General features: G+C 38.9%; 1 protein-coding gene across 1 annotated transcript in view; it reads right to left on the reverse strand.

Moving 5' to 3' along the window:
• Positions 1–1678: 1678 nt before the first annotated feature.
• The window catches only part of SPAG17 (sperm associated antigen 17), a gene marked incomplete at both ends in the record, with an annotated part of 222114 nt that continues 206554 nt past the window's right edge, over positions 1679–17238 (reverse strand). Inside the window, 5 exons of the mRNA XM_080691512.1 lie at positions 1679–1809; positions 4667–4820; positions 11188–11248; positions 14398–14582; positions 15798–15934. Coding sequence (XP_080547638.1) covers positions 1679–1809; positions 4667–4820; positions 11188–11248; positions 14398–14582; positions 15798–15934 — 668 coding nt within the window. The remainder of the gene's footprint in view (positions 1810–4666; positions 4821–11187; positions 11249–14397; positions 14583–15797; positions 15935–17238) is intronic.

Genomic DNA, 17238 nt, shown 5'->3' on the forward strand with positions numbered 1-17238 from the left:
CTTTGGGATATGAGAGTGTATTTTTTTTTCTTTTTCTTTTTTTTTTTTTATGGGTCTGGGGATGGACCCCAGGGGCATTCAACCTTTGAGCTACGCCCCCTGCCTTATTTTTTTATTCTTTATTTTGAAACAGGGTCTCACTAAGTTGCGGAGGGCCTCACTAAGTAGCTGAGTCTGTCCGCGAACCGTGATCCTCTGGTCTCAGCCTCCCAAATGCTGGGATTACAAGTGTGTGCCACCATGCCTGACTTGAGAGTGTATTTGAAATGTGAATTTTGAAGAATCAGAGAGCAGACTACTGAGTTTGTCCCTCCTAAATTCATGTATAATGTAACCTGTGAATGTGCCATTATCTGTAATAAATCTAAACAGGTGTAATCATATAAAGGTGAGGTTACTCGGGACTAGGCTAGCCACTAAGTAAATCCTTAAGGAGAGACACAGGGAAATACTCTGTGAGAATGCCATGTGAAGACATAGGAGTGATGGTAGGACTGCTGGCAGGCAACCAGAAGGCAGAGAGGCACAGGAGCAATCCCTCAGAGCCTCCAGAGAACCAGCCCTGCTGACACCGTGCTTTTAGACATTTGACCCCTCAGGATTGAGAATAAATAATTTTGTAATTGTAGCCCCAGAAAACTACTACAAGATGTTAGGCCTTTTTCTTGTTTTCTCACAGGCATGGAGTATTTTCCAAGAGCTGTACAGTATGTGAAATGGCTGTTGCAACTAAACGGCGCAGATGAGAGAATCTAGCTATGTTCTCTTATACCAGATGCTAATAAGATGTGCAAGATTGTAAAGCAGTTCTACTCTTAGTAAAGTTTTGTTTTAGCAGAACAGTTATTTTTGTAAAAAAAAATGGTATTTAATATACTGGGTTTTTTTTCTAATAGGTTTTAAATGTTTCCAGTTTTCCAATTTGGCAAATATTGGTAAGATATTCACCCACATAAAAGCCCTTTGGGATCTCCAGTAGTTTTTGGAAAATATAAAAGAACTCCTGAGCACAAAAAGTTTAAAAACTACTGGCTTAAATGTAAACTCTCAAGTCCAAAAGGAAAAATTATCTGTTTGTGTTTGTGCTAATGCTTTGGGGATTAGGACATTTTATTTTATTTTATTTTATTGTATTTTTTGGTACTGGGGATGGAACCCAGGGACATTCTACCTCTGAGCGACACCCCTTGCCCTATTTTTTTATTCTTCATTTTGAAACAGGGTCTCACTGAGTTGCAAAGGGCCTCACTAAGTAGCTGAGGCTGGCTTCAAACCTGCGCAATCCTCCTGCCTCAGCCTCCCAAATGCTGGGATTACAAGCATGTGCCACCATTGCTAGCTAAGACATTTTACTTTTGCAGTGAAGATCAGGCTCAAAAGAATGAATTTGAAATCATGTTAAGTAGGTTAGATTTTAGTTTCCACTTAAAATCATCTGGCCTCTGTTTTTTTTAATTTATAAAGAAGGAAAAGGAAAAAAATCTATTTTATATGTACGGTGAAGTAGATAACATATAAATGGGTTAACTATTACAGTTATTGAAACATTATTTAATCAGGCTAAGTGATTTATTGATTTGGGGTCATAAGAAGGGGGGGGGGGAATCCAAGGTCTGAGGCCTCATATGTGAATGGCTGACAATCAAATTCCCACTTACTACTTACTTACTGCACCTACCTAATGTGAAGAAACTTTACGGGACATGAAGACTCCAAGAGTAGAGGAAGAAATTGTAGAAATCCTCTGGACCATGGGATTTTCTTTTCCTTGGGGAAAATCTTCTGGTCTATTATCATACTGCCTGCCTGCTAAAACTGGTAAGATAATTATTAAGGACTCTGATTTTCAAGTCTAAATGATTTTTGTATACAAACCCAAGCAGCAGCCAGGTGTGGTGGCTCAGGCTTATAATCCCAGCACTTGGGAGGCTGAGACAGGAGGATTGCGCAGGTTCGAAGCCAGCCTCAGCTACCTAGTGAGGCTCTCAGCAACTTAGTGAGACCCTGTTTCCGAACAAAGTATAAAATAGGTTTGAGAGTATAGCCCGGAGGCAGAAAAGCCCCTTGGTTTCACCCCCAGTACCACACACACACACACACACACACAAAAAAAAAAAAAAAAAAAACAAGCAGCATTTGAGAATCAGAATCTTATCTCTGGCAACATTAGCTCAATTTTAGGTACCCTTCTGTCTAATGTAAATCCTACATACACAGGCTTAGGGGTTAAAGAGTGGATGTCAGTGTTTTGGAATCTCTTCTCTTCTCAGCAGTGTATGTTTCTCTCCTCCTGACTGTGACTGAGCTTTCTACAAAGAGCCATGACCATAACCAGGTTCCAAACCACAACAACATCCAGATTTCATGCTTTATTTGATGGGGAGAAGGATAGATAATATATTATATTATATAGCCAATGGTAAATGGGCTATAAATGATCATTGATATCAGAAATAGATTTTTTTTTTTTTTTGGTACTGGGGTTCCTGGAAGCCCTTCTACCTCCGGGCTACACTCCCAGACCTATTTTATATTTCTGAAACAGGGTCTCTTAAATCAGCACGGCTGGCTACAAACCTGCACGATCCTCCTGTCTCCGCCTCCCAAGCGCAGGGGTTACAAGCATGCGCCACCACGCCCGGCCTAGAAATAGATTAAAAAAAAAAAATCTAGTGAAACTCCCATTTTCCCATCTACCTCTGCCTGAGAGCCTATTAAATAGCAAGAAAACAGAACATGCATTTGCAGGATGCAAAATGATGTCACTACTATGATCAGCAGCAGCAGTTCTGGATCCGCACCTGTCTGGGCAGGTAAAAGAGCTTGATTTAACTCCCAGGAGAAAAGCAGGTTCTTTGGCAAGCTTTCTTCCATCACAGTGAAAGAACCCTGTCATCATTGCTCAAAACAAAAAGACAACAAAAAAGCTGTGCATTTGTCTAATTAAAAATCCCTCCTATCTTTGGTTATGGATACCATATTCTTTCATTCTTTCCTTTGATGATAAATTTTCTTGGAAGATTACCCATGCCTGTTGTTTCTGAATTTTTAAGACCCAGTCATTTTCTCCCAACCAAATCTTAACATTTTTATTTAAATCTGAATTCGTGAGCCAAGTGTGGTAGTGCATGCTTGTAATTCCAGTACTTGGGAGGCTGAGACAGGAGGATTACAGGTTTGCCACCAGCCTCAGATACTTTATGAAGCCCTCCATGATTTAGCAAGACCCTGCTTCAAAATAAAGAGTAAAAAAAAAAAAATAGGGCTGAGGTGTAGCTGGGAAGTAGAATTTCCCTGGATTCTATTCTTAGTTCAGTAAAAAATAAAAATAAAAATAAAAATAATTTGCTTTGGCAAATTTTTTCATCTGTGTCCATTTTTTCCTTGAAATTCTTTCAGGACTAGGCTAGCCACTAAGTAAATCCTTAAGGAAAGGCACAGGGAAATACTCTGGGAGATTCATGTCCTCCTGTAAATGGGTTCCACTTCGGATTTTCCAGTGTTTTCCTCACCCCCACATCTTTCATCCATGTCCCTCATTCACACCTATTGCTGCTACCCTGTAGTTCTTGTCCTTAGAACTGGCCTAATGAAGTAGACTTCTAAATGGTTCTTATACATATCAGTTCTTCTCCTTCAACGCGTCCTGCACAGTAACAGGGGGCTTATTTTATAGGGATATGCCCAGCATATCCACCCACTGGATCAAGAATCTTCGGTTAGACTCACTGGTGCTTAATAATGAAGTCTAAGCCAAGGATTTAAGATCTTCCATAATTTGACTCCAACCCACTTTCCCACTACATTTCTAATGTCCCTTACATTCTCAGCAAATTGAATCCCCTGCTAACCCTCCCACACATCTGGAACTTTCCTATTGTGATGGTTTTGTAAAATAGTATAGCAGTCAAGTGCAAAGACTTTATCCCACTACTACATTACATATGTCTTTTAGGATAGGGCCCAAGTTTTTATTTGTACAGATAATAAAATATTTCACATGGTATTTTGCAAATAATGGATATTAGCTATCTGTATAGTATATATGTGGCTAGAGACACCAATATGAAGGAATAAATGTGTAATTTAGCGAATAGAATATCCAATCTCTTTTTTTCTTTCTTCCCCCCTTAGATACTGGAAATTGAACCAAGGAACATTCTATCCTGAGCCATACCTGCAGCCCTATTTTATTTTTTATTTTGAAATAGGTTCTCATGAGGCTGCTGGGTATCTCGCTGAAGTTCTGAAGCTGGCCTCAAACCAGCAATCCTCTTATCTCAACTTTCCAAGTATTGGGATTACAAACCTGCTCCACCATGCCAGGCTTCTCAAACCTTTATAGTAAGATATTTCCTAATCCCCCATGAAATTACATTATTTTAGATGAGAAATTTGCTTTTTTATTATTTGATTAACGTTATTTTGATAGTGAATAAATATTGACATTTATTCAACCCCTAGTCACTCCTAATGTATCATATACCAGTTATCTTTCAGATTTAGTTGGATGCTTTAAATAATGAAGACACAGTCTTTATCCTAAGAAATGTACCTCCTATGGTTTTATATGGAGAACTAATGAAGATATAGAGATGCATTTGCCTCCATGTTCCCCTTCCTCATGTAGTTCCTGCATTCCTTGTGTTTGCTCAAACTGAACTTTAAAGGATATTTGCCTCCACGGGTAAGAACAGGACATCATGCTCAGTCATAATTTCAATACTGTGAGAGATATGTGCCGATCCCTTGGCGCTGTCCTCTCCAACAACCATGGCAAACAACTCCACCTTCAGCTCTGCCTGCAAACCAGCTGCCACCTGTAAGACACAACCTAGCCTTAGCATCAGGCAGATGCAAGTCCAAATCCCGATTTTCATACCAATTTGAGCAGGTTATTTAATGCTCAATAACCTTCAGTTTTCTAGTGTCCGTAAGTATTTGGCAGAATTATTTCATCTATTAGTTATATTGAATTTCATTGAGTAAATGGGACCCAAAACAAACCTTGAAGAAGCAAATCAGGGGCCATCTTGGAAAACCACAGGGAAACGAAATGCCAGGGTATTAGAAATGGCATTGGAAAAATGCAATACCCACAGCTATGCTGTCCTGAATGTCAGTTGTGAATTTCTATTCATGCAGATAAAGATTAATCTCATCTAAAATATATATATATTTTTTGCGGGTCTGGGGATGGAACCCAGGGGCATTCAACTTCCGAGATCTCACTAAGTTGCAGAGGACCTCACTGAGTAGCTGAGGCTGTTCGTGAACTGCGATCCTCTGGTCTCAGTCTCCTGAATGCTGGGATTACAAGCGTGCATCACCACGCCCGGCTTAAAATATAAATTTAATCTTAAAAAGAATCTAAGAGTCTAGATGAATCCCCTAATTTCCCTGCCCTGCCCCTTGGTCTGTAGTTGTAGTTGTTTTGGTATTGAGAATTAAACCCAGAGTTATTCTACCTCTCAACTATACCCCTGGTCCTATTTTATTTTCAAACAGGGTCTTGCTAAGTTGCTGAGACTGGCTTCGAACCTGTGATCCTTCTGTCTCAGCCTCCCAAATACTGGGATTACAGGCATGCAACCCAATGCCTGGCTGGTCTGTGATATTCTTAATGTACAGTGTGTAGCGACGCCAGTAGAGGGAGACAAAATTGGTTTAAATGCCAAAATTCTTAGGTCTGAAAGCCATAGGGAAAAGGCTTGTACCAACAAAGAGGAAACCCGATCTCTAATGAAGAAGAAGCACAGCAAGGCATGGGCTTCTTGCCTTGTTTCTTGGAAAGAACACAAGTCAGGAAAGCAAGAGCTGTTTATGTTTCTGAGCTGCCTCTCCAGGAGGTGGGTTGCAAAGCAGGCTTGGGAACAGTTATCTGGGCGGAAAAATAAATCAGAAACTACCACATGGAAAGCAATTAGATACAAATGGATTTTTTTTCCAATAGTTTTATAAATAATTGAACTTAAAAATGGTTCAAGTTTTTCAACCATGTGTATGTATGCATTCTGGAGAAGATCCAACAGCTCTGTTTCTGAGAACCAGAGCCTTCGTCCTCCAAGCCCAACAAGCCAAACAGGGCTGGGTAATGACGAAATCCAGCCTGAGGCGAGCTGGAATGCGGCATCATGCAGGTTTACCCAGACCCTGAGCAGATTCATTTAATGTTGGCAACTAACCAAGCTGAACAGTGGTTGGATTTACATATGGAGAAGCCTATAGATTATATATATATATATATATATATATATATATATATATATATATATTTGCTAGAGCCAAAACCTACTGTCAAAAAGAAAGGAAGAATAAAAAATAAAATAAAACACCCTAACAGTATAGAGTGAGCTTCAAAGAATACACACTGGGTTTTTAGTACTTACAAAGGCTGATCCAATGGTCATTTCAGCTTTTGGCATAATTTCCACTTTAGATTAAAATGAGATTTACTAACATCCCAGAACAGTGGAAGAAGATCTTGCTTTTATTTTTGTATTTTGCTTTATATTGTGAGGATTCTGAAGTATTGACATAAGACAGTGATGAATTATATCAGAAAGGTACTTGTGAATTTGTGGGCTTAATTCCAATATGTGTTTCTGTTTATAGTTCCAGCCTGTGTACTACTCTTTCCACTAGATCATGAGATATTAGAGTCAGTAGTACCCTAAGATGATCTGGTCTAAACTTTTCTCATTGACAGGTGGAAAATAAAGGCTCAGAGAATTAACTACCAGCATCAGGCTGTTTGGTGGCAGAGTCTCAATAAGAAGCCAAGGGCCTGTGCACTATACCCTGGTGATGGTCTTCTGTGTGAGAGTGTAACAACTGTGCAGCTTTAAGAGCCTGAGGCCCAGGAAGCACCGGGTACATGTTACTGGACCAGACACTCTGTAACTTCTCCCGGGAGCCCATGCACATTCCCATCAGTGATGAATGGCTCCTGGGCCCCCAGGCTTCCTACTTCACTCTGTTTCTCAATCACATGCATCTGGAGTACCTGCTGTGTGCCTGCTGTGTAAGCTCTCTGTGTCTTTTTTGTTTTTAGCATCCTCTGTACACTGACACTATCAGGATCATATGGAGGAACTTAGTGTGCTGAGTAAGAGAAAAGGGGTGCTAAGGCAGCCAATCGTGATTTTATTATGAGATGAACTTTTATTTACATCATCTTATATTTCTGAAACTATAAAGTAAGAATATATATAAGAATATATATTACACATAATATATATTAAATGTTTATATATTATATTATATATTCTTATATATAAAAATACACATATAGAAGACTTCCAGGAAGATGGCAACTGAGAAAAGCAGCATTTACAAGCCCTGCTAAAACTCGATCTCTATTGCCACAAAATCAGCACTTTTCATAGCCAGAAAACGCCATCAGCAGAGAAATAAAAAATGTAAACACAAGGGACAGAGAAAAAAAAGACTAGAAGAACAACCAGAGACCAGAAATCAAGCCCGCAATGCAGCAGCAGGGCCGCGCCGGCACCATCTTCCCTCATAGCACCAGGATCCAGAGAGGAAAGGTAAGCAAGGACCTGAAGTGAGCAGCTGTGGATCATTCGGGTGTAATTCAGAAGTTCTTCCAGCACAAAGAACGTCAAAAACTCCCAGTGGTCAAGCTCATCACGCATTCCAGAGACTCAGAATAGAGCTCAAAACCAGAAAAGAATTATGCCAGCCTCACAGCCGAGGGCATGGCAGTGGCACCATATTGCCAGCAGCTCCAGCCTCATGGCCAAGGGCGTGGCAGCGGTGCCATACTGCCAGCAGTGACAGCGAGTTCACCGCGCCCTTGACAGCTCCTGATCAACACGCACAATAACCATGAGTGAAATTGTAGCCCCTAAAGGAGAAATCCCTGTACTGCATGCCCAGGGACTTTGATAATCTCCCTGGGTCTAAGATTTTGTAGTCCAACCCAGTGAAGGAGTAGCGGTGGCAGAGATTACCACAGACTCGAGATACAGAGCACCCTAAGTGAAATCGTAGTGATCCAGGGAAGGCACAAACTTCTGAAATCATGGGAAAGAGGAACAACAAGAGCAATGAATGCCCATAACCCCATATTATCAGAACCTGATAACACAGAAATTCAGAGATCTCCAGAAGATGAAATCAGGACTATAACTGTTGAAATAATACAGGACTTTCGAAAAGAATTTAGAGAGAGTCTAAAAGACATAAAGGATGCAATCATTGAGGTAAAGGCCTCAATTCAAAGTATAAACAATTAGACCACATGGAGAATAGAATCTCGCTTCTAGAAGATGATCACTCCAAAAATGAATGCATAATTTATAACTTAGAAAAACAAATCAGAGAGCAGGAATCTGTCTGATTGAAGAAATATGGGCCCATTTTAAGAGAACTAACCTAAGAATAATCGGAATAGAGGAGGGAAAAGAAGGTGAAACCAAAGGTATCAACAATATCTTCAAAGAAATAATAGCAGAAAATTTTCCAAAAATAGAGCAAGAGATTTATACACAGGTCCAGGAAACTTATAGAACTCCCTTTAGACAGGATCGGAGAAGAGGATCCCCACGCCACATAATTGTCAAAATGGCCAATGTGGAAGCCAAGCAGAGAATCTTAAAGGCAAACAAAAACCCAAAAGGCCAAGTGACATTCAGAGGCAAACCAATTAGAATCACTCCAGACTTCCCAAACCGAGTCATGAGAGCCAGAAGGGCTTGGAGTAACATATTCCAAACTCTGAAAGAAAACAACTTCCAGCCAATAATTTCCTACCCAGCAAAACTTTCTGTCAAATTAGATGGGGGAAATATGAAGCTTCCATGACAAACAGAAACTGAAGGAATTTATGTCTTCAAAACCAGTGCTAGAGAAAATACTCAGAGATGAACTACAAAGAAGAAATAGGTAATACACACCAGAACCAGAGAAACAAGATTTTCCATCCAGCAGACAACTAAGCAAAGAAGAATATATTCATGTGTTTATTGGTTAAAATCTTTGCAGATTCATTATTTATTTTAGTCTTTTACCTATTTCTAAATTGTATTGTTTGCTTTTATTGTTGCTAATTTTTAGGATTTCTATTTGGAATATTAATATACCTTCAAATATAGCGTTTGGAAATATTTTAGCCCATTCTATCAGTAACTTTTAACTCCGTTTACATTGTCTCTGGATGTACAATATTTTTTTTTATTTTTAGGAAGTTTGTTTATTTTGTTGTTGCTTGTACCTTTGAAATCATATCCAAGAAATCACTGCCAATTTCAATTTTGTGAAGTGTTATGACCCAGGTTTTCTTCTAAAAGTTTATAGTCTTAAGATTTACACTTAGGTCTTTTATCTATTTTGAGTTAATATTTGTATATGGTGTTAGGTAAAGGTCCAACTTTCTTCTTTTTTATGTAATTATTATTTTTCAACAATATTTAGTGAAAGGATCATTATTTCCCTCACCAAATGTTCTTGGAAACTTTGTCAAAAATAACTTGACCATATATGGGAGAATTTATTTCTAGGCTTTTTATTTTACTCCACTGGTTTATATATTTGCCTTTATAGCAGTACTACACTGTTTCAATTAATATAGCTTTCTAAGGTTTGAAACCAGAAAATGTACATCTTCTAGCTTTGTTCTTTTTTGAGATTGTTTTGGGTATTTAGAGTTCATATTTCATGTTAAGATAGATTTTAGCCGGGCGTGGTGGCGCACGCTTGTAATTCCCGCGCTTGGGAGGCAGAGACAGGAGGATCGCGCAGGTTCGAAGCCAGCCGCGCACGCTGGCTTAGGAGACCCTGTTTCCAAATAAAAATGTAAAAATAGGTCTGGGAGTGTAGCCCGGAGATAGAAGGGCTTCCAGGAACCCCAGTACCACAAAAAAAAAAAAAGATAGATTTTTTCAGGAAAAAAAAGTATGATAGTTTCACCGTAAAAAAAAAAAAAGGAAAAAAAATCCTCTGGTAAGAAAGAAAGCAAAAAGAAATATTGACATGTCATCTCTAAGTGATCAAAAGTTTGATATTAAACAAATGAATCTGTTATGTGAGATCATCATTGATAATTTTGGATAAATTGCTATAATATTAGATGTCAACCACTAAGCCAAGCATGGGAAGGAGGGAGGGGGAGGGAATGGTTTGGGGTAGGGGCTAATTGGGTGATGTGTGCACGTATATCTACACAAGTTTTTTTTAATCTCATTATGATGTATGAATACAGTGCACCAATAAAAAATAATAAAAAAGAAAAAAATACACACACATATATTTGTATATAAATACACACACACACATACACACACACACATATGCACACACACACACACACCCCTAAACACCCCACTTAGTGCTAATGTATCAAATTCAGAACAGGGTTTTTGTTTCACTTTGTTTTTGTGGTACTGGTGATTTAAACAAAGGGCAAAGAGGTGTTCTAACTCTAAACCACATCCACAGCCCTATTTTATTTTTTATTTTGAAAGAGTCTCACGAAGTTGCTGAAGGTCTTGCCAAATTGCCGAGGCTGGCCTCCAACCTGTGTGATCTTCCTATCTTAGCCTCCTGAGTACTGGGATTATAGGCATGCACCACCATGCCTGGCTTAGAATATGTTATCATGTTATTTTTAAATGTGTGTGTTTTAGAGACCATTGGAAAAATGAAGCAGCTGATGAATAAATGCACTATTATTTCATAGTATGGCATTAAATACTATTCTCTAGCACATGCCAAAAGAGAAAAACAGATTTATATAAAATATAATGACTAGAATAATTGTTTGGTTTTTGGAAGGATGTTTTAGTTTTCAAAAAGAACTTACTTTATATTTATAAAGTCTCCATACATAGCTGCACATAACTATTGGAGCAAGTGAGGTGAGCTTCAGAAATGTTTCCATAGCTAGAAGTTTAACTTTGTTTATAGGATTTTTCCCATTGTTCTTTCAGGAAATGAGTTACTCAAACCATATATTTTACCCATACTGGGAGTCTTTTGCTTATGATAACAGGAAAAACTGGATTTACACATGGTTTTAAACTGAATGGGATGAGTGATTTAAAAGCTCACTTTTCTGAAAACATAAACACATTTACATGTGCAGGCTCGCGCACACACACACACACACACACACACACACACACACGCACACATCCCATGCCCCACACCCCAGATGGGACTTACAGGTCCAGGTTTATAAGTGACCTTCAGGCCAGTACTTGATGGGGGCTGCTTCACTCTAAACCTGTCAGGAAGAAAGATGGAAATAAATTTATTTCATAATGAAAAATCTGAGTAATTAGCTGGGTTATTGGAACTAGGGGTCTGAACCATAAGAAACTACCTTAATATTCAGCTGGGAGAAGAATTTGGGGCCCATTTTACAATTGCTTTCCCAACAGATTTCTTAAGCATAAAACAGGCTCCATCCTGGCTCCTGCCCTTGGTCGTTGGTTGCTGAGGGGCCGCTCGGGCCTGGGCAGAGTGTCCTGAGGATTTGGCTGGTGCACACGGTTCAGTGCAGTCGCCAACGTGAGCGCAGATGCTGGCAGCCAGATCATTAAGCTGGTGAATAAAGACTTTTGCAAAGCAGAGGAGCATGGGAGCCAGTCTTACTCTGTCTTGGAAAGGGGTTTGCATGCTCCGGGAGAGGAGAAACAGAAAGGGCTCAGAACTTGGAGAGCCTGGTGCTCACACATAGCACTTGTTGGTCTCTTTCCCTTCCTGTGGTTTGTGGGTTCCGCATGAGGGAGTAAATCGAAATGCTAAGGACAGCCTACCTCTACCCTGACCCAACCCCTCTCTTTGTAACACCCACTTGCTGTCTGTCCTGTCAGGTCTGAATTTAATAAGCTATGGGTGAAATTTCTAAAACTAGAATTCTCTATTGGAGGGATAGGGTAGGTCTGCATGAGTGAGTTTTATTAGTTTGAGCTTAATTATGCCTCTATGTCCACTTTATTGGAAATGACCTAACAACAACAACAACAACAACAACAACAACAACAACAACAACAACAACAATGTCTGAACTAGTGGCTTAAGTCTTTCAATAGGTTGTTGATTAGGAAGAAAACAAACATTATTCTTGAACTTGGGGATTTGCCTCAACTCAAAGGTGACAGTGATCTTTCAAATTCAATGACACTGCCATTTTGCTTGATCCGATTTCTAATCCTAAGACCAAAATAAAAAAGAGCTTGTCATATAATACTTTAAGATACTTAAAGAGCTTGCCATCATAATAGCTCTGCAGTTGAAATACTTATTCCCTTTTTATGGGAACTTCTTCCCCATACACATTATGCTCAAGTTTAATTCAAAACAGAAGACATTTTGTGACTGGGGCTGATCTTGGTATAGATATATTATATATTGATACAGTGGAAAGGACTGGAATCCCACGTGAAACTGGGACATCTTTGTTAATATAGTGGAATACTTCCATGTTGGCAAAGACAGACAAGCAGATGCTCAGGAAATCTGAGGTCCAGCCTTACTTTAACCTACAAGACCCTAAAACAAGTTAATCTATTCCTTCCTCCATAGTAGTCTTTAAAGTCTTTTCAAGCTCTAAAGTTTCACTGGTTTTTATCTAGAAATGACTTATATTTTGTCATCAAATTCCAGGTATAGTATCAGCTGCTTGATGTAGACTGTTTGTTATAATTTTTAAGTCAGATCTTCATAGCTAAAATGCTCCCAATGATTCTGAGGGTGTTTTTCCCCTTTTTTGCCTCAATTACATAGAAATAATATAATTAAAAGCACTTTCCAAGTCAAAGACAAAAATAATTTTAAGAGGCAGGAAGAGAAAATCATCAAGTCACATATTAAGGAATCCCTATTAGGCTATTAGCAGATGTCTCAGCAGAAAACCTGCAGGCAAAGAAATAATGGAATATTATGTTTAAAGTGCTGAAAGAAAAAAAATCTGCCAGCCAATAATACCATACCCAGGAAAGCTGTCCTTGAAAAATAACTGAGAAAGTATTTTAAGGACAAGCAAAAGCTGAGGGAATTACCACTAGACCTTCTTTAAAAGAAATGCTTAAGAAAAAATTTCAAATAAACACAAAAGGATAAAAATTACTATCACGAATACATACGAAAATATAAAACTTATTGATAGAAGAAAATACATAGTTAAATCCAGAATACTCCAATACCATAATGGTGGTATCTAAATCATACATGTTTCTGATATGAAGGTAAAAAATAAAATGGTAAGAAAATAAAGCTATAAAATTTGTAAAGAAATATACAACTTAAAAATATAAAATTTAGCCGGCCGGGCGTGGTGGCGCACGCTTGTAATCCCCGCGCTTGGGAGGCTGAGACAGGAGGATCACACAGGTTCGAAGCCAGCCTCAGCTACTTAGTGAGGCTCTCAGCAACTTAGTGAGACCCTGTTTCCAAATAAAATATAAAATAGGTCTGGGAGTATAGCCCGGAGGTAGAAAGTCTCTGGGTTCCACCCCCAGTACCACCAAAAAAAAAAATATAATAATAATAATAATAAAATAAAATAAAATAAAATTTAATATAAAACACATTTTGGGGAGAAAGGTAAGAGTGTAGTTTACAGTTTTCATATATGACAGAAGTTAAGTTGATATTAGCTTAAAATAATAGGTTATAAGATATTTTATGAAAGCCTCAAAATAACCACAAAACTAAAACTATAGCAGGTATAGAATGAATAAAGGGAATGAAATCAAAGCTTAATACTATAAAACTCATCAAATCTCAAAGGCAGGTAAAGGAGAATGGGGAGATGATATGTGGGATGAACAAATCTAGAGACCTAATGCACAACACGAGGATTATAAACAATAAAATTGTGTTGTGTATAGGATTCATGCTAAATCAATAGATGTTTGCTGCTCTTGCAAGCCCAAATGGGTAACTATGAGATGACGGATATGATAATTTGTGTCACTAAAGTAACATTTTTATTATTTATAGGTACCTCATAAAATCATTTCTTATATTTCTTAACTATACACATTTTTTAATGGCACTTTTCATATCAAGTACAAACAAATTGTCAAATGGTATTCCAGTTGGTGATTAATGTAAGAAATACAGTTTCAATTTTGGGTATTTGGAGCATTCGTATGACTCTTCCATTTTTTTGTTAGAGTATATTTGGACTTAAGTTGCTTCTACCAAGCATGAATAATGATTAACAGAGGACAAAGAAGCACTTCACATGTAGCTGGGGGTTGGTATATACTGGTTTGTTGAAAACAAATGAATGAATGAGTGAGTGATTGAATAAGGTAAAGATTCAAGGCATAGTTATAGCTTAATCAGTGTTCACAGATGGAGGCAGACAGGTCACAGGTAAGGGCCTGGAGCCCGCACAGGCTCTTGGTGGCTTGGCCTCACCTGCAGAAGTCCACTCCAATGTTCTTGAGCTTTACAGTGGTGGCATAGGTGTGTCCTTCTTTAAGCACCCCAAAGTTCACCGATGACGGGAGGAGATGGAACCCAAAGGGAGATGACTTTGCATTATTAATGGCAGCAGCTGCAACAGAGGATGTGTTCACTTTTCCTCCAACACAGTCTTGCACCTTTGCAGTAAGAAAAAAAATTAAAATAAAATGGTTCTCTTTGGGGTTCCCAAACTAGAGGATAATAACTGCTTAGCTAGGCAAAAATAAATAAATAAAGATGAATGGTTTCATAATTCTTTTAACATCTTATAAGAATAGGCATTTTGAGTTTTGTTTTAAGATTAGGAAGCTTGAGTTCAGAAAACTGAAAGAGAATTTGTTGAGTAGTAAGTGCGAAAGTTTAAAACCCAGATTTACTTGATGCTGTCAAACATCAGCTCCCCTCAGAATCTCCTGGAAGACTCCTTAAGGTTCAACTGCTGCCCCCACTGCCATAGCTTCTCATGCTGTGTGTCTGAGGGGGCTGAGAGTTTGCTTTACACAAGCCCTCGGATGTTGCTAATGCTGCTGGCTTGGTAATCACCTCAAAAACACTGCCTGGTCCCTTGTGAGTCCCCTAATCAGCAGCTCCGACATCACCTGGGGGTTTGTTAGAAGTGCACAACCTCAGGCCCCATATGACACCTAGTGAGTCAGGATCTGAGTCTTTACCAAGGGTTCCTGGTGAGAAGCACTCCTACCATGTATCAGTCATATACATTATAATAAATTCTGTGAAGGCAATGATCATGGTGTAGCATGGAAGTAAAAAGAGGATCATTATCAAAACTTGACAGTGAGCTTAAGGAAGCCTTCCTCTCAGAGCTGGGGGAAAACTTAATCTTAGAGGCTCTGAGGAAGAGGGGCTTGGTGCTTTTAAAGAACGAAGAGAAACCTACAATGACCAAGGATGAGTGAGTCTGAGGCAGAGTAAGGATGAAGGAGCAAATGGGGCTGTACTTGTGAGGTGGGGAGCCAATCATCCACTCATCACCAGTAATAAGGTGGTAAACTGGTTCTCCCAAAAGAGAGGACTTCCAGCATAGCTGATTTTAGCTGTCAATAATTTAACAACGGAGTCAGAAAATTCATCCCATGAGCCTATATGAACCAGATGCAGAAAATACTGCCTTGCTCTCCTAGCATGTATGAGGCCCCAGGCTTGATCCCTAGCATCACCAAAGCAAAGGAACAAACACACTACCTTAGTTTATGTATATGACTACAAGACCTCGTGGCGAGATAGTATATTCAGTAAATAGCAGGACCCAGGAGCTCAGTCTAATAACTTCAGGGAAGCCGACTTGCACACAGTGCTGACTGGCCCAGGAAAACCCATTCCCATCTGCTTACCTTTGCAAGAGGTTGAGACTTGGGCTTTGAACTCAGCAAATAGTGAGGCAACTTCACTTTTTCTTTCCTTGCTTGTCCTGCTACATCCTGCAGCAGTGACTGCGTTGGGATTTTTATGGTCAGACAAGATTCCGATTCTGTTGGGGATTAAGATTAAATGATGCAGCATGGACATTTCTAAGGCGTTTGCTGCAAAACCAGAGTCTATAAGAGCACAAACCAGCTTTGAAACTTTTCTTCTTTGCTTTTTAAAAAGAACTTATTTAGAGAAGTAAAGGCTTTCTATTAATTCTCATTTTACATTTTACAAAGTGATTTTACACATTACCTAATATTGATCCTCACTACAACCCTAGGACATGGGCATGGAAGATGTGGCTAGTATCACTTTCTAAAAACAAAATGTTAGGAAGTCAAGCAACTTGCCTCTGATGAACTAAGCTAACCTTAGGCCTCCAGAGTCCTTACCATTAAACCAACAAGATGGAGCACAAAAAAGCATTGACTCTGAAAGAATTCTTAAGACAAATGAGTGAGAAGTCTTAAGAATTAGATTTGCTATGATATTTTTAGTTCTAAAATGTGGTGTAGTACTTATAGATGAGTTAAGCCAGGAAATCAAACCTCTGGTCACTAAATTTGTTAACTCGCTCTTTTCCTCAGTTACATGAAGGAGTGAGCTGCAGTAGACGATTCATACAGCTGAGACTATTTGTATTGGCTCCAACCATTCAGGAGGTTGAATAAGAATTGTCTTTTAAAGCATTACATTTTAAAACCCTTCTCTGCATTCAAATCATGAAGAGAGAAAAAGAAAGGAACGTGATACTGCAGTGTCCATGAGCTGCAGGTGAGTTCACAGGCTTCTAGATCCTCATAAAACCTTCAGTGAGGGGTCCTGAGGGGATACGGATCTCAGCATGCGCAGCTCTCACCATTCCTTCCTCCACACGCACTCTAGTGGGTACTAGTTAATTGCTCATACTATTGCTATTAATGATAAATACTAATATGAAGTTTATCATGAGCTATACAGTGTTCTAAGCTTTTACATATCTTAACCAATTTAATCCTCACAACCCTCTCATGTATATACCAACGAGTATATCATTATTTTCCCTTTACAGAAAAAGATATGGAGGAGCTAGAGCAGTCAAATGGCATGCTCAGTACTGCACAGCTCTCACATAGTGAAACAGGATTTGATTTGCATGTAGGTAGAGGCTATACCTTAACTCTGCTCTATAACATACTCTATACTGCCTCCTATAATAACAGACAAATTATTATCCTATCGAGCCTACCCAAGAATTCAACAGAGAGAAAATATTGAAGGTCTTAGAGCAGTGGCTGGCCATTGGCTAATATAGAGGTTTTATTATGTGAACAATTGATATAGTTCTACTGGTTGGGCATATCATCTGAATATTCCTGCTGGGGA

This window comes from Muscardinus avellanarius, assembly GCF_963383645.1.
Source record: "Muscardinus avellanarius genome assembly, chromosome: 3".
Lineage (NCBI taxonomy): Eukaryota > Metazoa > Chordata > Mammalia > Rodentia > Gliridae > Muscardinus > Muscardinus avellanarius.